This window comes from Borostomias antarcticus (assembly GCF_949987555.1).
Source record: "Borostomias antarcticus genome assembly, chromosome: 2".
NCBI classification, from domain to species: Eukaryota; Metazoa; Chordata; class Actinopteri; order Stomiiformes; family Stomiidae; genus Borostomias; species Borostomias antarcticus.
The window spans coordinates 38,827,180-38,847,179 of record NC_140235.1 but is presented as its reverse complement, the minus strand read 5'-3'; the positions used below and the strand labels follow the sequence as shown (position 1 = coordinate 38,847,179).

Here is a 20,000-nt window from a genome sequence, read left to right as displayed (position 1 = left end):
GATCCACCGGCTCCTCCTGGTCTCTCCCAGAGATAGACCGCTATCACGGCCGTCGAGATAGAGAGACCTGACGTAGAGAGACCGACCAAGAGTGCTTCACCACAGAGTGTTCCCTGACAAGTCAGCTGTTATCATCCCAAGTCGAATTCTTGAGTGTGGTGTCATCCCGTGGGTTCGAGTGTAGCCACTGTGGGCTTTACTCTGTGGCTAGCCAGCTAGCCTAGCTGTGCTCGTCAGTGTTGAATGAGGTCACTCGGCACAGAGGTGACGCGAGGCGGTTTTAACGCAGCGGTGATACGAGGCACGGCGACGGCCATCTGTGGCTATCTCGGCAGGGGCCCCTGACCCACGTGACCCCGGGAACCGACCTCACCTCCCGTTTCTGTGGACGGGTCGGCCTCGACCGCATGGTCGCACCTCTAGGTTTTGTCACCAGCGGTCATTGTGTTGAGGAGAGAGGTGTTAGGCAGGGTTTGAGGCGGTGTTAGGAAAAGACAGACTTCTCTCTTCTCAACTCACACCCCTCCCTCCACACACACACACACACACACACACACACCTAGAGAGAGGTGTGGAGAGATGGGTGAATGGTGGTGTAGTGTACCTTGGCTCGGCTTTGTATGCAGTGAGCAGCGGTGTATAATTCATGGAGGGAGGGATTAGGTCAGGGATAGGGTGTCCCGAGACCAACACCAGGAAGTGACAGCCGAGAGGGGGAGGGGCTTAGCAGGGGCTTAGACCGCCAGGGCTCGACAATACAAAAGATCTGCGACGTCACACACACACAGGCTAGACATTTCCACTGGTTGTGTTCCCATAGCCTGTTCCTCTCTCTCTCTCTTCTGTCCCGGGCATTCCCTTACCAAAATAAACACGTCCAACCCTCAATAACAATACCGACTTACAGAAATAAACATTTCAAACCCTATAAATATCGCCGAGGACAGGATGGAGAAAACAATGACTCTCGAAATAAAACGGGTTATTCAATCAAGCGACACCTCTGTTGTAGCGAGCGTTTCACCGAGAGAGAATAGATCACCGTTGACACCGAGCTGCTCCCATTGTTTCGTAGGGGTTGGCTGCTCTCTGTGTAGCTCGGTTGTTTCTGTCAAGATTCAATAACCCCTCTATTGAAGGAATACCTCAGCTATGAGGTCATGACGTCCTAACTTTGCGGGCTTTCCCACTTATCCTTCACCCTCTGTCTCTTTCGTTCTCCCCCTCTCTCCCCGCTTCCAAAAAGACTCGTCTTTGTTTTAAAAAAGCTGCTTCCAAGAACTTTCTTCATCCAAACCCCCCCCCCCCCCCACCCACGTTTTCTGGTTTTGTCAGTCTCTGTTTCGCTCTCTCTCTCTCTCTCCCTGTGTGAAACACGCTAACCTCTGGGTTGATACCAAGCGCTGAGGTGTCTCCTGAAGGCGTGTTGTTGTTGATCACTCGGGCGCGTTCTCTCCACCGGGCCGGTCCGGGCGGGCGGCCGGCGAGCGAGCTCCCACAGACATCTGGTTCGCATCGGCTCCTTCGACACGCGGGAGGCTCTCGCTGGGGAGGCAGGCCCCCGCTACCCCGCTCTAGCTGTACATTCTGTTCCAGCTGTTTCTGGAGGGGATGCTAGCTAGCTAGCTAGCTAGCGCACAGCTACTACAGCTTGAGCCTGAGCAGATGGAACAGGTTCGGGGGTGGGGGGAGAGGGGGGGTTCTAGAATCACCCAGCTGGGTTCTTTGGCAGGTGAACGCCACAGCGGAGCAGAATCCCACCAGGATGACGGAACCCAGCCTCGGTTCTAGAATAGTCCGGACTGATTAGTAATTTAGGCCTTCAGGTGCAAGTGGTGGGGTTGTATGTTTTTTTCCGTTACCCAGCCAAGGAAGGCCTGTTGTTGTCCAAACAGTTACAGTAGGACATTAGGTCAGTGTTACTGTTGGGCATGTCAAGGCATGCCTGACAACTGCACCACAGCGCCAGCTGCTGGTTAGCACTGGTATCGCAGGGAAGGGAAGTATTTTTACCGTCATGGGCTCATGGGGTACTATATTGGCTCAAATGGGTGAACTAATTTCCTGCTTCCCTCCGGAAAAGAGCATTGTGTTAACTCTGTATGAAATATGAACAAAGTTTGATTTGATTTAAAAAAACGCAACTGTCTAGTAAATCTAGTCTAGTTCATGGACCTGACCTCACGTGACCTCTGACCTGTGACCCCCCCCAGATCTCCCTGGAGACGGAGCGCCTCGGTCCGCGGCGCGTGGAGGGCCTGAGGAGGGAGGATGAGGAGTGGCAGAGGAAGGCGCACGCCGCCGTGCTCTCCATACAGGACCTCACCGTCAAGTTCTTCGAGACCACGGCGCGGGCCCAGAAAGGTACGGCGCCGCCCCGAGTCCACCGTCCGCGACCCGGGAAGGACCGCCGGTGGGGGGAGGGGGGGGGTGGATAATAAGACCTCCGTTTCAGGAATATGTCTTTCAGGGATATGTCCCCAATTTCGTCCACGGGGATTATTAAAGTATTGTATCTATCGTATCTATCATTGTCTGTCTGGCTGGCTGTCTGTCGCTGTCTGTCTGTCTGTCTATCTATCTATCTATCTATCTATCTATCTATCTATCTATCTATCCGTCTATCCGTCTATCCGTCTATCCGTCTATCCGTCTGTCCGTCTGTCCCTGTCTGTCTCTGTCTGTCTCTGTCTGTCCGTCTGTCTGTCTGTTTGTCTGTGTTATCTATCTTATCTATCTTATCTATCTTATCTATGTTATCTATATCCATCAGAAACGCCCAGCTGAATGAGCCGGTCACTTAGCCTTGGTCTCACACACAGAAACACCCACCTCAACCACCCTGTTCATACTATAGACACCTCAATAAGGCACCAGTCTCACTCACCTAATCTCCCAGGCCAAACGGCTTCATCTCAACTCTTACCTCTAGTATCCTGAGTCTTAATCCATAAACAAACCCAACCATCCAAACTGGCTCCACCACTGCTGGTTCCTCATGAACACGCCCTGGTTCCTTATGGACACACCCTGGTTCCTCATGAACACGCCCTGGTTCCTCATGAACACGCCCTGGTTCCTCATGAACACACCCCGGTTCCCAGGCATCCTGGGAAATGCTGTGTAACTGGTCTTCTTCACCCGAGACTGAGAGAACGTTTATGACCTCAAAGAGGCAGTTTGTTATATAGCACACATTAAAAATGCATATAGACACATGAAATCATAAACCAAAAACAACTGTGTGTGTGTGTTACCTCCTCTCTGAGTGTGTGTGTGTGTTACCTCCTCTCTGAGTGTGTGTGTGTGTGAGAGTGTGTGTGTGTGTTACCTCCTCTCTGAATGTGTGTGTGTGTGTAGCTACATTTTCTCTTGTTGAACTGTGTACAGGTAAAATAAACAAACTGTATTGCCTGTGTGTGTGTGTGTGTGTGCGTGCGTGCGTGCGTGCGTGCGTGTGTTGCAGCGGTGCTAGAGCGCATGCGCGCGGACCAGAGGAGGCGGGGCCGGGCGGCGTGGGCGGCGGCCGTGGAGCGCATGGAGCGGCTGCAGCACGCCGTCTCCAAGGAGACGCTGCAGCTGATGAGGGCCAAGGAGATCAGCCTGGAGCAGAGGAAGCACGCGCTCAGAGAGGAGGTAACACACACACACACACACTCAAGAGAGGAGGTAACACACGCACACACACACACTCACACACACTCAGAGAGGAGGTAACACACACACACACACATGCAGTCAGAGAGGAGGTAACACACACACACACACACTCAGAGAGGAGGTAACACACACACACACTCAGAGAGGAGGTAACACACACACACACATGCACTCTCACACACACACACACACTCACACACACACACAGGTTACGGCAGGTCCTACATCACACCAGCGGTCTGCAAACAAATGAGGTGCCGGATCCAAACAAATTGGTCCCATCCAAATCTCAGCACAAATTAAAAGTGTGTGTGTGTCTGTGTGTGTGTGTGTGTGTGTGTGCGTGTATGATATGGTGTGTGTGTGATATGGTGTGCGTGTGTGTGATATGGTGTGTGTGTGTGTGTGATATGGTGTGTGTGTGTGTGTGTGTGATATGGTGTGTGTGTGTGTGTGTGTGATATGGTGCGTGTGTGATATGGTGCGTGTGTGATATGGTGTGTGTGTGATATGGTGTGTGTGTGTGTGTGATATGGTGTGTGTGTGTGTGTGTGATATGGTGTGTGTGTGTGTGATATGGTTGTGTGTGTGTGTGTGTGTGTGTGTGTGATATGGTGTGTGTGTGTGTGTGTGTGATATGGTGTGTGTGTGCGTGTGTGTGTGTGTGTGTGATATGGTGTGTGTGTGTGTGTGATATGGTGTGTGTGATATGGTGTGTGTGTGTGTGTGATATGGTGTGTCTGTGTGTGTGTGTGTGATATGGTGTGTGTGTGTGTGTGTGTGTGTGTGTGATATGGTGTGTGTGTGTGTGTGTGTGATATGGTGTGTGTGTGTGTGTGTGTGTGTGTGTGGTCTCAGATGCAGAGCTTGCAGGGTGGGGAGGACGCAGTGCTGCGTCTGGACCAGATGGAGGCGCTCTACTACGAGCTGCAGCTGCAGCTGTACCACATCAAGGCGGAGGTGCTGCGCTGCGAGGAGCAGCTGCTCAACGCTCAGCTGCAGAGTCTGCGCAGACAGATGACCGGTGAGAGACGCCCGCCGGACGGACGGACAGACGCCACGCCTCTCGACAGCGCGCGTTTTGTGTGTGTGCGGTCTGTCTGTGTCTGTCTGTCTGTCTGTCTGTCTGTCTGTCTGTCTGTCTGTCTGTTTGTTTGTTTGTCTCATGTAACTGCACGTCTGTCTATCTCTCTGTCTGTCTTTTTGCCTGTCTGTCTTATGTAACTGCATGTCTGTCTGTCTGTCTGTCTATCTCTCTGCCTGTCTGTCTATCTCTTTGCCTGTCTGTCTGTCTATCTCTCTATCTCTCTGCCTGTCTGTCTGTCTATCTATCTCTCTAGATAAAGATACCGGATGGATGGATTATGTTTACCTTATACTGTCTATCTCTCTGTTTGTCTGTCTGTCTGTCTGTCTTATCTCTGCCTGTCTGACCACCTGTCTGTCTGTCTGTCTGACTACCTGTCTGACTACCTGTCTGTCTGCCTGTCTGACCACCTGTCTGTCTGTCTGTCTGTCTGTCCACCCGCGTGTGTGGTCAACCCCGCCACCCGCAGAGCGCCAGGACGAGGTGGTGTACTACGACGCGTACGAGAGCCCGGACGCCATGCAGGGCGTGGAGGACCCGGCGGCCCCGCCCCCTCACCGGGAGGAGCTGGACCAGCTCCAGCAGAGGACCCGTCAGCTGGAGGCGCGCAGGGGGCGCATCACCGCCAAGAAGGCCTACCTCAAAACCAAGAAGGTAGGGTCACTTAGCCTGACACACCCACCTCAAAACCAAGAAGGTAGCCTAGGCTAGGGTCACTTAGCCTCACACCCCCACCTCAAAACCAAGAACATAGCCTACAGGTCAAGGGTCACTTAGCCTGACACACCCACCTCAAAACCAAGAAGCTAGCCTACTAGGGTCACTTAGCCTGACACACCTACCTCAAAACCAAGAAGGTAGGGTCACTTAGCCTGACACACCTACCTCAAAACCAAGAAGGTAGCCTACTAGGGTCACTTAGGCTGACACACCTACCTCAAAACCAAGATGGTAGCCTACTAGGGTCACTTAGCCTGACACACCTACCTCAAAACCAAGAAGGTAGCCTACTAGGGTCACTTAGCCTGACACACCCACCTCAAAACCAAGAAGGTAGCCTACTAGGGTCACTTAGGCTGACACACCTACCTCAAAACCAAGAAGGTAGCCTACTAGGGTCACTTAGCCTGACACACCTACCTCAAAACCAAGAACATAGCCTACAGGTCGAGGGTCACTTAGCCTGACACCTACAGTACCTCAAAACCAAGAAGGTAGCCTAGGCTAGGATATTCTGAGTACCCAGAAGCTCTCTCTCTGGCATGAACTTCTCGGAACAAGCCATGATGTTCGTGAACGCCAATGAGAATCCGGTTGGATTTTCAACCGGATGCTGATTGGCCCACGCAGATGTGGGCTGTGCAGATTTGGCTTCTGATTGGTCACTGAGCGCAGAAGTATTGCTAACAAGTCCTGCCTCTAGTGAGTGGTCAGTAGCGTATCCGACACACATGGTGCCGTACTTGGACGTCTTGGTGATGTACTTGGACTTTCTTTCACGTTAACTCCCACAGAGGTTTTTATTACACTAATGGCAACAAAGTGCATTACCCAAATTAGTTTTTAATTTAGTCCCGACTATACGCTCCCCATGAAATAATATTCAAATGGGGAGTGTGGTTGTTGAACAAAATCATCATACCTCGAAAAGTATAAGTCACACAGCTTAGGTACTTGCATTGTACAAATCAGCACAGTTGTGGGGACATTTAATGTATAATATGTGTATGAGCTGTTAAAACTATAGGGGTGACAGAAGTTTAGTTTAGTTTTGTGTTGATATTTAAAAAAATATCACTCTGAGAACTGAACATTCCACACATCCACTGCAGTTCAAATGCAGCTGGATTTGAAAGGTAGACTAACGCGCTGGCTCCGCCCCCTTGACTCCAGACTAAGGCTAGGGTCACCTGGCAAACCAGTGTCTGAAGTTGACTGCGCTTGTGTGGCGTGGACTGAGAAATGTAGATATTGGCAAAACTTGAATGGGGAAATCTCCTAATATGAGTTGTTTTGTGTTTGTCCCACCAGGAAGTCTGTATTGTCAACCACAATCAGAAGATGCAGCAACAACATGGTAGCCATGACGACCAGGAATCTCTCCAACCGCTGTCTCACGTATGTTCCATCTCCATCCTCTCTCTCTCTCTCTCTCTCTCTCCCTCTCCTTCTTTCTCCCTCTCTCTCTCTCTCTCTCTCCCTCTCTCTCCCCCTCTCCCTCTCCTTCTCTCTCCCTCTCCCTCTCCATCTCCCTCTCTCTCTCTCTCCCTCTCCCTCTCCATCTCCCTCTCTCTCTCTCTCTCTCTCCCTCTCTCTCCCCCTCTCCCTCTCCTTCTCTCTCCCTCTCCATCTCCCTCTCTCTCTCCCTCTCCCTCTCCCTCACCCTCTCCATCTCTCTCTCTCTCTCTCTCTCTCAAACCTCTTTCCGTTCTCTTTGTGTACTGTGCAATATTGTCTGGACGTCCTGTGAACTTCTGGCCACCGGTGTCGTGTTCTGTAGCAGTGGGAGGAGCAGGAGGAGGAGGAGGAGGAGAGGAGGAGTCATGCCAGGGTCAGCCAGGAGAGGCAGAGAACCCTGGACAGACTACGCAGCTTCAAACAGGTGGGTGTGTGTGTGTGTGTGTGTGTGTGTGTGTGTGTACTGTATATATAACTAGTTATGAAACCTGTAGGAGTAATCAGTAATTGAGTGGTTCTGTTCAGAGCAGTACTGTATCTCTATTGACTGGCAGCTCGGATCAGTATTTCATGTTGAAATTAGTCAAAACTTCTTACTCTTCCTCTTCTTCCTCTTCCTCTTCTTCATTTTTTTGTATATTTATTCATTTTCACAGGGTCCAACAATTAATTAGACAGTAAAGGTGTTAAGGCCATAAAATGTACCCTTTTTGGAAACCTATTATCTTATTATCATGTGCGCTGGCTGTTAAGTTCACGCCGTGACTCGTGTTCTCTGTCTGCGCAGCGCCACCCAGGTCAGGTGACCCTGAAGTCCAGCCGGCTGCGTCTGTCCCAGACTCACACCAGGAGGAAAGGAACGCCGTCCGGCAGGGCGGAGCAGCCCCTCACGCACGCCGCCGGCGTCCAGACGGACCGCGCCTCCGCCCGCCTCCCCGGATCGTCCTCCCTGCCGCCGATGATGGCGGGCCCCGACGGCCCCCTGCCCCCCCCCTCCCCCCTGCTCTCTGCCCCCCCTCTCGGCCCTCCACTTCCCCGACCTCCCCCCGCCGCCGCCCCCTCCTCCCCCCCCGCCCCCTCCCCACTCAGAGGAGCCGGCGGGCGGGGAGTGGGCCGGCCCCGTCCCCCAGCCCAGGGAGGGGTGCGAGTCGCCCCCCTTGCCCCTGGCCCCCTTCTCTCCGCGGTTCTTCGACAGCAGCCAGCTGCTGACGGCCAGGAAGAAGCTGAGGAAGACGGCGTCGCTCGACTCCTCGCAGTGGAGGAGAGGTGAGGAACCTGGCGCCACATAAACGGCTACACGTGCCACACGCTACGGCTACACGCACCACACGCTACGGCTACACGCGCCACATGCTAAGGCTACATGCGCCACACACTGCGGCTACACGCGCCACACGCTACGGCTACACGCGCCACACGCTATGGCTACACGCGCCACACACTGCGGCTACACGCGCCACACGCTACGGCTACACGCGCCACACGCTACGGCTACACGCGCCACACGCTACGGCTACACGCGCCACACGCTACGGCTACACGCGCCAAACGCTACGGCTACACACGCTAGCCTGGAGCGCTTCTCAAACGAGGAGAGCGACCTGCTTCCGCGGGAGTCGCCAAGAGCTGTAAGAAAACCCGGGCTCTTCCAATAGACCGCCGGGCGCAAAACACCGGAGCGCTCACGTAACGTAGCGTGCGCGTTTATTTCAGGCGAACAGGTGACCGACGTTTCGACTAAGCGTCTTCCTCAGAGCTGTAGTCCAAATGGAAATAATGAAACCATTTCACATAAGAAAAACAACGTGCACACAAACATATTTATCAGTTGTTATCCCACTGAACGGTACAGGTGGATGGCCGTCACTGTGATTAAATAGTTCTTAGCATAAGTTACGGATCGGTGATTTGCCTCAACATGGTGGGGGGATTCACAATATTCACAAAACATTTAAGTGACGTTAGATAACCCTATGGTTCATGTGGTCGTATGTGCGCACCGATAAAGCGCATCAATAAGGTCGGGTTTGCACACGGCACCAGCGTTTGAGTTTTCATCGTCACACCCCCCTATTGTGTGGGGGAGAGGGGGGATATTCAGTTTGCGAGAGATGAAACAGGAAACTGGCAATTAGCCAGCGCTAGGTCATAACGCCACTTAACTGCTGCTATGAAAATGGGGCCCTTGGGAGTGCTACGCTAACACCGTGTCCTAACTGCTTGCGACGCGAGCAACAGAACGCGACAGCGCACGCTTGCTGTCCTAACTGAAACCGTTAAATTTCCTGTTCTGTTACGTCATTTGTCTATATTCCCAACTGAAGACAGTTAAAGAACGAGCGCCTGTCAACGCGAGCGACAGGAGGGAAATAGGAACAGGGCGAGCGTTATTACATAATAGAAAACAAAGCAACGGAACGCATTTTGTCGCCGACGCTCGCTTGCGTCGCGTGCCGTCAGGACACGGTGCGAGACGGTGGCGAGCGGTCGATGTTTGTTTGACGGCGAGCGCGTGTGGCTGTCTCCCCCAGCGGGCTCGCCCATGGACGAGGTGCTGGCCTCCCTGAAGAGGGGCAGCTTCCACCTGAGGAAGGCCGAGCTGCGCGTCCTGGCCCCGGACCCCGACGACGACGACGCCGACAACATCCTGGCGCAGATCCGGCAGGGCGTCCGCCTGCGGAAGGTGAGGACGCAGCCGGGGGGAGGGGGGCGCCACGCCAAGGCCTACTTCCCGCACTCCGCCGACGCGCTGACGCGCAGCATCCACGAGGCGCTGCGCAGGATCAAGGAGGCGTCACCGGAGTCCGAGTCCGAGGACGAGGGCCTGCCCTGCGCCGACTGGGAGAGCTAGTGTTAGACGCGCACACACACACACACACACACACACGCTCTCACACACACGCACAGTGTTTTAAGTTTGGGGTCTTAGAGAGAGAGGCCCAGTAGGAGATCCGAGGGCCTGGATTCGACCCGGAGTCGAATCTTAACCTGAGATGATTGTTGATGTAACTTGAACATGATCAGAAAACAGGTGTGAAATGTCCCTTTTTTTAAGCGTTTCTCATCAGTGAAGTAGGGCCCGAGCCCCCCTGCCCTGACCAGCTGGGCTGACGGGACCCCTGTAGGGTCAGGGTGTCGTGTCATTGAAATACAGGCCTCTGGTACAGGACTGAAGTATGGATGTCCAGGTCTTGGAGAAGTCTGATGTAGGTTGGTGTGCTGAGTTTGTCTTTAGTTTGAGAGGTTATTTGTTGAGGTTGATTGTGTGTTATCAATGTAATCACCGAACTGTAATCAGTAACACTTTATAATAACGATTCTCATAAAACATTTGTAGAAAATTAAGAAACCGTTAAAAATGGTTTGTAGACAGTTATAAATGGTCAGTAATTGATTAGTAGATACACACAGAACCACTATGATGTTGATGATGTCGGAATCAACCCACAGCTCCGTAGAGCCTGGCCGTGTCTGAATGTCCATACTACATGCTACATACTATATAGTACATACTGCAACTCGCCTACTACATGCTATTTAGTACATACTACTCCACGAAAACATGTGTAGTATGTGTTACGACTAGGCTCATGGCCATAACAAAAAGGGAGACACACACCGAATATAAGTAAAATAATCAAGAATTTAATATAATAAAGTATAGAACCGAAAACTAAACAATAATCTAATGGGGTATGAAAATCAGTGTATCAGGCATGTAGGTGAGTGTATGCAGTGAAATGTATGGTGAAGAGGGTGTTGTATGGTGTAGCATAACCAAACCAAACAAAGACAGAATAATGGTGCTGGTGGAGCACCCAAGCGTGTGGCCTGGAGCGCCCTTTATGGCCACACAGGATATGGCAGCTGTCCCGAATTGTCCTGATTGGCAAACAGACACAGGGGCTGCGTTCCAAATCGCCTACTACCCTACTATATAGTAAGCCAAAACAGAATGTAGTATGTCCCAATACATAGTATGCCACATGCAGTATGGCAAAAGTACCAGGATGACCTACTACATCCGGTCGTATTTTGCAGTATGCAAGCCAGCAGGCTTTTCTGGCTATTCTGACCCACAATCCTGTGCGCAGCGGAAATGTGCGTCACATGTGCGAGTCGTGACAGCTGTAGACGAATGTCGCGTTATGGACAGCGACGGATGTGGGCAAATTTCAAGGCGCAATGTTATGACAAGGTAGTATGTCCCAATTGGATGCCTACTGCTTGCAAAGTACGTACTTTCTAAGGGCAGCTGTAGTAGGTACTGGTAGTAAGAAGTAGAAGTATGCGATTCGGAACGCAGCCAGGGTTACCCATAGAGGGCCAGAGGGCCGTCACATATGCGAGATAAATAGCATGCTGCATCTGGCGTACTATATAGTATGTACTACATACATAGTATGGAGATTCGGACACGGCTCCTGACAACTTAACTTCATCTAGAGGGACTTGTATATCAGTGCATCACTATATGAAGGTCTGGCTTTGATCAACCTCATGCAGCGGTTCTGTGTTAATAGTCACTAATCATTTACCGATCGTTCATAATTGCTTACAAATATTACTAAGATCACTTATCTTTCACAATCGTGTTATAAATAGCTTATAAAGGATGGTTATTATAAAGTGCTACCCTGTAATCGGGACCTGTTAAATGCGGATTCTGTCCAAGGAGGCGTTGCCACAGGCCTGTCCAACCAGCAGGGGATTTCTGCTCTACACAAGGATCATGAAGTGTGTTAAAAAAAGAAAAAAGAAAAAAATAGTTGTTTTATTTGTTTGTGTTTATGTTCTACCAGTTTGTTTTTTAGTTGTTTACCACGCGAGTCCACTATTACTGATTTACCTGCAGGTGTTACTCTGTTTTTACCATGTATGAGTTGTGTCAAAACTGAAGACTTTTCTCAAAACTGAACCATCTCGTTACTGTGATGAAACTCACGCACTGAGTTTGACGATGAATCTGCTGGTCTGAGAATGAGCTGTAACACAGATGGACTTTTGCAACTGCTGTCGCAAGTACACTTTTGGCCAGTCAAAGCCTTCCATACTATATTTAGTGATGTTTGGCGGTCTCCTCATTTTTGAAATGCTGTCGTCATCGCAACTATTCCAAACTGAAACATGCCACTTCCTGCTGTGTCCTCCCGCCCGGGGACTACCTCAGTAGTCTAGAGTAGCTTGTTCTCTTCAAGTGTTCAGTACGCCTTCATCTGAGGGGGACGCCAGCATGGAGTTTCCCACCTGTACATGACTCACCAGCCAGGGCACAGACAGCAGACGATGAGAAGCGGCCATTTTGTAGATGCAGCCCCTGTCCTCTGTGGTCTCTGTAGCCTGAGACAGCTACCGCACTGTTACTCCAGCATTCACATTTCTTGGTCCGTTTTCATTGTATTTTGGCTTTTTGATGTACCTAATTGTTTTATACCAATCTTTGTTATACATTTGTAAAATCCAAATCCTGTATTTTCCATTTTAGACGTCTGAAACTAACTCTACAGTTCACTTAAGTAACGGTTGACTGGTATGACCTTATGCATGTGATTGGTCTGGATTAAAGACGGTCACTAGATAAGTGCAATATTATGTTGAACTGAAAAGTCGATATTTGTCATATGTATTATACTGTAATGAAATGTAAATCCTGAAAATCCTCAGCATGCATAAAAACATCAAGTATTTATTGAGAAAAAACTTCATATTTTAAGAAATGAGGTAATCATTTTACAGCAATACCATACAAATGTAAATGTGCTTTTTAAGATGTCTTTTTGTGCTTTTTAAGATTTTTTTTATTTTATTTACTCGTCTTTCCTATCATTACATTCTTAACGGCAATTATATATTTTTCCCTTCTAGATAAAAAATGTACCGATATGTATTCCTGTCTGGTCCTGTATTTTTTTCCAAGGCTCCATTGCTGCATCGAGCCATCGGCCTTTATTTGCAAACCAAGGCAGTCTTTTGTCACGTCTAATTGCATTGCTATTCACTCTGTGGATATAGGCCAAAGGTTCGACAACAGTCATTGAATCTATTGAATTTCTCCTCCACTCCAGTAAGCACATACTCCATGACCTAGCCCTCCTCACAAATCTAGGCCACGTCAGCCCATAAGCTGCTGAAAGATGACGATCCTACCTGTTTTCATTAAGTTTTATTATAAACTCAAAAGTACAATTGTTTAAGCATGTGTTATAATCAACATTTAAAGTTATGACTCAAACATTATTCCCTTTCAAACTGTAATATTATGGTTCATAATTTAAATGTTATTTTAAAGCCACCTGCTAACTTCAAACGTGTCTCCCAAATATACCCGAACCAACGACAAGCCCTTAAATAGTGTTCTTCAGGTATACATAGATATATTTTTCCTACATTTCACAGATTTTTGGCAATAGTAAACCCCACAAAAAGTACCGTAGTTTAGCTACCATTGATGCATCTTTGTACCAAAGGCAACGTCAGCAAAAGTCATTCTGTACAGGAAAACATTTTTGGCAAAAGGAAAAAAAAAAAGTCTCAATGCAAATCTGCTGCTGTGCACAAGTCTCTCTCTTTCCATTTCCTTTGTGTAATAGTTCAAAAATATGCCAGTTTTTCCACACCTAAAAAACAACCTTAATACCCACATACCAGACATAAAAAACAAGATTAAGTGAAATCATGATTCAAAGAAAAGAAAGCATATGTTTCATATAACTCCCATTATAGTCATAGCCAATACATAGCTTGGATAATAAATTAACAAAAAAAAGAACGTAGGATTCAATCATTGCACTTCAAGTCGCAACAAAAGGGGAAGAGAAAACTAAATCATCTCTATGGATTCACCCAAACATACAATTCCATTCCATTTTCACAAGTGCACTAGAAATGTGTCGTATTAGTATTCATACAAAACTATGTATAGAAAGGAAAGACTGTTTTGCAGTCACCGCTGACAAACTCCAGCTTCTCACGTCGTCTCACGCGTCCGAGAACAGTTAAATACCTGAAAGTGAGACTTGAAGAGTTTGACTTCTTAGTATTGCTCATTTACTGTAGTGGATAAGATGTCCTCCTGGGCCACTCGGACCCTGGCCGTCGCTGGGAAAACCCGTTTCCTCAGGTGAAACAAACGCTGGGAGCGTTCGCCAAGGTCACACGAAGGTTGATTCTCAGTCACCTTTGACCTCTTGTCATTGTCCAGATGACCTTGGAGTTAGGTGAGGGGGGAGTCTGTCTCATCTGATCTGACAGTTCATTTGGCTGACAATGCCATGCCAACATGAGCTATTATAATAACAATAATAATAGTAGTAGTAATAATAATAATAATAATACACATGACCATAGTTAGAAAACAAACCAGGATGCATAGAGAACAACAATAAACAAAAACACCCTTCACCAACGCTGGGTGACTGAACAGCGCAGCACTGAAACGCTCCTAACTAGGGCTTTTAAACTAGGACCTTTTAAACTAGGACCTTTTAAACTAGGACCTTTTTCCTGTCAAGGTGAAAGGAAAACCTTTTTTTTTTTTATGTCTTAAATGGAATGCTAGCCAGGAAGCTAAACATGAAACATCAGATCATTGATAAGTTAGCCTGTAGTCAGATCTCCCCCATGTGTGTGAGAGGCGCTGAAAGAAGGCTCTCTGTGGCCTCCTGTGTAAACACTCAGAGGTGTGTGTGTGTGTGTGTGTGTGTAAGTAGCAACATGTGTAAAGCACTGTATGTATACAGGAGTACCAGCATATGCACGTGGGGGTACACATGCACGCATTCGTCAAAATGAGAGAAAGTAAATGTGTTCATTCACAACAACAACAACGCAAGTGTTCAGTCCCAGAGTGCCCACATGCACAACGCAGGTGAGTATATTCATCACAAACGTTCCCTCACAAAACATTTCCCTCCGAACGCCTACAAACGCGCGCGGGACTCTGTTGGTTGGTAGGGAGGGAGGAAGGAGGGCGCAGTGGCGGTGGTTCTCCTGCGGGGGGCGGTGGCGGACGCTCCCCCCTAGCTGTCCTCGATCAGCTTGGCCAGGCTGTCGCGGAGCTCGGTCAGCTCGAAGATCTTTCCGTCCAGCTGCTCCAGCAGGGAACACAGGCTCTTACGGAACGCCTCCCTCTCCTGCTGGCCGGACTCCACCCGCTGCTCCAGCTCACCCAGCTGGGCCTCCAGAACACGGTTCCTCGACTCTGAGTCCTGGGAGAACAGAGAGAGAGAGGGGGAGAGAGAGAGGGAGGGAGGGAGGTGGAGAAAGAGAGAGGGGGAGAGAAAGGGAGGGAGGGAGGGGGAGAGAGAGGGAGGGAGGGAGGGAGGGAGGGGGAGAGGGAGGGAGGGGGAGAGAGGGAGGGAGGGGGAGAGAGAGGGAGGAAGAGGGAGGGAGGGAGAGGGAGGAAGAGGGAGGGAGGGAGGGGGAGAGAGAGAGAGGGAGGGAGGGGGAGAGAGAGGGAGGGAGGGGGAGAGAGAGAGAGGGAGGGAGGGGGAGAGAGAGAGGGAGGGAGGGGGAGAGAGAGAGAGGGAGGGAGGGGGAGAGAGAGAGAGGGAGGGAGGGGGAGAGAGGGAGGGAGGGGGAGAGAGGTAGGGATGGGGAGGGGGAGAGAGTGAGGTAGGGATGGGGAGGGGGAGAGAGGGAGGGGGAGAGAGTGAGGAAGGGGGAGGGAGGGGAGAGAGAACGAGAGAGGGGGAGAGAGAGAGAGAACGAGAGAGAAATACACAGAAGCCAAAAGGCATCTTTTAAGACGCTACGCTAGCCTTGCATGTGGTTAAGTAATGTAATCCCATCCCCCAGGTGGGGGTGGGGGGGTGGGTGTTACAGCAGTGCGAATGTACAGAATAGATCTGTACATAAACATAGAATAAAACAAAGCATAAACATATTTATACAATATGTATAAAGTATAGAATATATACAAAGTATATATATGAGTGTAGTGCAGCGTTCTCACGTGTAGTTTCTGCGTTATCGAGTCCTTCTGGTTCTGGAACTCGTCTGCGCTCTGCACCTCGGCCTTCAGCTGCTCCAGTTCCTGCACACGACCGCCGGACAGAAAAGTTATTTGAGCCGCGGGGATCCTAACGATGTTTCACACGCGGCGCCCGCCGTCACGCCACTCACCTCCTCCTTGGCCCTCAGCTCCGCCTCCAGCTCCTCTATCGTCTGGTTCAGTTCGGTCTTCTGAGACTTGATGACGGTGGTCTGAACGCTCACGCACTCCAGCTCCGTGACCTGGACAAACAAACGCACAAGGTCAGTCGTCCAGCAGACACTTTCATCCAAAGAGACTTAAGATCGTTGCGTTTAACGTAGGTAGTCGGCGTACTACTACCAGACCTGCAAACTCGAGTAGTGAAAAAGGTGACAACATACAACATTAAAACCCTCTAGATTCACTTCAACTACCCTGTTTGACATAACAAAGGTGACTGTAGCCAAAAGGTGACAAGTTTGCAGGTGTGTACTACTCACCAGAACTCACATCTCCTTTCTAAACAAGCGGCTAAGAGCATAATCTAGTGCTGAAGCCAAAGTGCAAGAATAGCAAAATATAAATGCAATAGGTGCTTCAGACACGTGCATTCTTACACTGCACCCTGTATCCATACTACTGTATCCATACTACTCTATCCATACTACTGTATCCATACTACATACGGCAGTAGGTTCTCTCCTGTCCAGGTGTCCTCTGACCTCTGACCTGCATGACCTCTTCTGTTCATTCTATACATATCATGACACATGGGTCACGATACAATACATATTGCGATATATTGCGATACTCTACATAATTAACTGAATGTTTGCTGAAGATAAAACTCCACCCCCCACTTCCTGGAGGTGATCCTGTGGGCGGAGGGAATAGAAGGACATTTAAATCTATATAAAAATATGAATCATGTATATATGACTGAATTCTATCCTTTATCGTCTATATCTATATCTATTCCCTGTCTTGTTCTGTACAGTACATTTCTACTGTATCGATACAGTACCGCGGAAAGATCGATACAGTGTTGCGGAAAATAAAATATTGCTGTATCGATTTGATTGCACAGCCCTGGTTCCTTCATGCTGTTTATTTCCCTAGCCTGTTTTAACAGTGGAGTATTTTTCTCTATTATTACGTAACATCTGTAACCCCCCCCCCCCCCCCCCCCCGCCCTGTGGTGGTACGGCCCTACTGGTCTCGCCCTGCTGGTCTCGCCCTGCTGGTCTCGCCCTGCTGGTCTGGCTCTGCTGGTCTCGCCCTGCTGGTCTGGCTCTGCTGGTCTGGCCCTACTGGTCTCGCCCTGCTGGTCTGGCCCTGCTGGTCTCGCCCTGCTGGTCTGGCCCTGCTGGTCTGGCCCTGCTGGTCTGGCCCTGCTGGTCTCGCCCTGCTGGTCTGGTCCTACTGGTCTGGCCCTGCTGGTCTCGCCCTGCTGGTCTGGCCCTGCTGGTCTGGCCCTGCTGGTCTCGCCCTGCTGGTCTGGTCCTACTGGTCTGGCCCTGCTGTTCTCGCCCTGCTGGTCTGGCCCTGCTGGTCTGGCCCTGCTGGTCTCGCCCTGCTGGTCTCGCCCTGCTGGTCTCGCCCTGTCTTACGCGTGTGTGCAGTCTCTCCGCCTCCTCCTGATAGGCCGACAGCTGCTGCTTCCACTGCTTGACGTTGGCCGTGGACTCCAGCAGCGCCGCCGTCAGCTTGGCGTTGTTCCCCTTCAGCGCCTCAAGCTCCGCCTCCCAGTGCTTGTTGATGCTGGACGAGCTGGACGGACGGACGTAGGGACAGATGGACAGACAGACAGGAAGACAGACAGACAGACAGGAAGACAGGCAGATGGGCAGGAAGACAGGCGGACGGACACAGACAAACAGGAAGATAGGCAGACAGACAGATGGACAGAAAGACAGGAAGATAGACAGACAGGAAGACAGACAGACAGGAAGACAGACGGACAGACAGGCAGACAGGAAGATAGGCAGACAGACAGACAGGAAGACAGACAGACAGCCAGGCAGACGGACGGGTGGACAGACGGACAGACAGATAGACAGACAGACAGGTAGACAGACAGACAGTCGGTCAAGTCAGATGAAGTTACTGAGCAACAGCCAAGTCACTGGAGCTCACCAGACTCAGCTAGTCAACTGAATTAAATATTCAATCAATCCATGATTAATGATCATCTGAACCAAGCGTCTACTGCGTTAGCACTGGACTGAAGCACAACCCTGCTGAAGACATCTAACATGCAACACCGCGCTCATTAGCGCACCGCTACATGTGTTTAAAGTCCATGTTCTACGGTCATTGGCGCATTACCAGACCCCCCCCCCCCCCCCCCCCGCCCCAAGGCAAAGTGGACCTGAGGGAAATAGTGTACAGTGTCTACGGAGACATTCATTTAGTAATTCATAATTAATACCAGCGCCACGTCGTAGAGCGCTCTAATGTACTGTAATGCTCTGCAGCTCTCCGGCGCGTCGGGGACAGATTAATAATGGATGGGTGGATGCAGGCTGGACCAATTCCATTTTAAATCAGCACTCAGAAGAGAGGCCTCGGTGGATGAGTAAACTCCTCCCCCTACAGAGCTGGACATGGGGGTGGCGTGTGTCCAGTGTCTTATGCGCTCGTTTTGGACTAGAGGAGGGGAGGGGGAGGGGGGTATTACAGAGGGTGAATAGAATGGAGCAAAAAAAAAAAAAAAAGTTAAATTATTATTATCTCAAAATTATTATTATCACAAAATAAAACTGAGTGTGAGAAGTGAGGATGTTCTTTGTAGGATGCCGACAAGGGAACTTGTGGTGAAAATACACACCCAACTGCCGTTTCTTTCAGCCTACGGTGGCTAATGATTCCACCGCCGTCACCCACTTGGGTGTATCTCTCCTGGGCCTACCTGTCCTACTCCAGCCCCTGGCTCGGCGCGGGGCCTACCTGTGAGAGAAGGACAGCGTCTGGGGGGGCTCCACCCGGGGCTCGGGGTGCTGCGGGGTGTCGGGCGTGGCCACCCTCTCCTCGTCCGTGCCGTTGATGCTCTCCGGGGTCAGGGGGGACTGCAGGTCGCCCGCGGCCGACTCCTGATTGGACCAGAACGGACGGGCGTCACGAAACGGGGCGTCGGCGTCGTCATCTCAGTTTGGTCAGCTGTCCGCTGGTCTACGCTCCACTTAAGTCATGGTTTATTATCAAGCGAGCAGAGCTAGCGGTCAGCTAACGGTCAGCTAACGGTCAGCCAAGCAGTTGGTGATGAAGCATCACTATCAGGGAGTGTATGAACGCCTAGAGATGTGGGGGTTGGGTTAACGTGAGACTACAATGGGGTTAATCTGGGTGTTAATCTGGGATTAGGAGCATGGGGGGGGTGGGGGTGGGGTCGCTACATCCACCCTGACAGGTCTCTCCCCAAAGAGCGGAACGGCGGCGTCCTACGCCGTGAGGTGTTTGCGTCGTCTGCAGGCGTGCGCGGACGCCAGCAGGAGGCGCTGTTCTTAGGGGAGAGGCCAGTGCGGTGGTGAGTGTGTTAGTGGAGGCCAAGAGAGGGACGATAACCCTGCTGTTTAGGATTGAGAGGGGGGGGGGAGAGGGGTCGGGGGTCAAACCGGGGTTATTATGGCGATGGTTTCCTACGTTTCTTTTACCTTCGTTTTACCGGGTTTGTTGACTGACAACACATTGTGTTTTACGGCGGCGACGTGGCGCTGGGGTTGCTGGGGAGAGCAGAGTGGTCAGACAAGCCCCGCCACATGAGTAACTGACCACAGTAGAAGTACGACAAAGTTGCACTTGTGAATCGAACCATGACATTAGGGTTTGATTATCTGACCGCGTGGTTATACTACTGAGGTGAGCTGAGAGCACAACACCTCAGTTCCTTCCACTCATATTCTACTGTTTTCACACAAATGCAACGCTAGCTGTTGGTGAAAGTGGTAGAAACACGACAGTTTGGACTAAGTTTGGGCCGTAAGATAAGATAAAGTCTTAAAATAAGATAAGATGAAGTCAAAAAGACTACTCTGACTGAGAGAAGATTACATTAGTACATTATGTTTGTTGTTAGCTAAAGTCCGTTATCGCGGTACGTCT

The 20,000-nt window shown here is 50.3% G+C and overlaps 2 protein-coding genes across 2 annotated transcripts in view; one reads left to right on the top strand and one right to left on the bottom strand.

Moving 5' to 3' along the window:
- jmy (junction mediating and regulatory protein, p53 cofactor) overlaps positions 1-9,776 on the top strand; it is a gene marked incomplete at both ends in the record, with an annotated part of 19,713 nt that extends 9,937 nt beyond the window's left edge. Inside the window, 9 exon segments of the mRNA XM_084456176.1 lie at positions 2,214-2,364; positions 3,467-3,636; positions 4,519-4,684; positions 5,217-5,401; positions 6,779-6,865; positions 7,248-7,349; positions 7,713-7,921; positions 7,923-8,191; positions 9,457-9,776. Coding sequence (XP_084312302.1) covers positions 2,214-2,364; positions 3,467-3,636; positions 4,519-4,684; positions 5,217-5,401; positions 6,779-6,865; positions 7,248-7,349; positions 7,713-7,921; positions 7,923-8,191; positions 9,457-9,776 — 1,659 coding nt within the window.
- Positions 9,777-14,943: 5,167 nt separating this feature from the next.
- Positions 14,944-20,000, bottom strand: part of homer1 (homer scaffold protein 1) — a gene marked incomplete at its 3' end in the record, with an annotated part of 9,151 nt that continues 4,094 nt past the window's right edge. Inside the window, exons 4-8 of the mRNA XM_084456364.1 lie at positions 18,849-18,991; positions 17,510-17,669; positions 16,049-16,159; positions 15,879-15,959; positions 14,944-15,132 (exon numbers count right to left, since the gene is read on the bottom strand). Coding sequence (XP_084312490.1) covers positions 14,944-15,132; positions 15,879-15,959; positions 16,049-16,159; positions 17,510-17,669; positions 18,849-18,991 — 684 coding nt within the window. The remainder of the gene's footprint in view (positions 15,133-15,878; positions 15,960-16,048; positions 16,160-17,509; positions 17,670-18,848; positions 18,992-20,000) is intronic.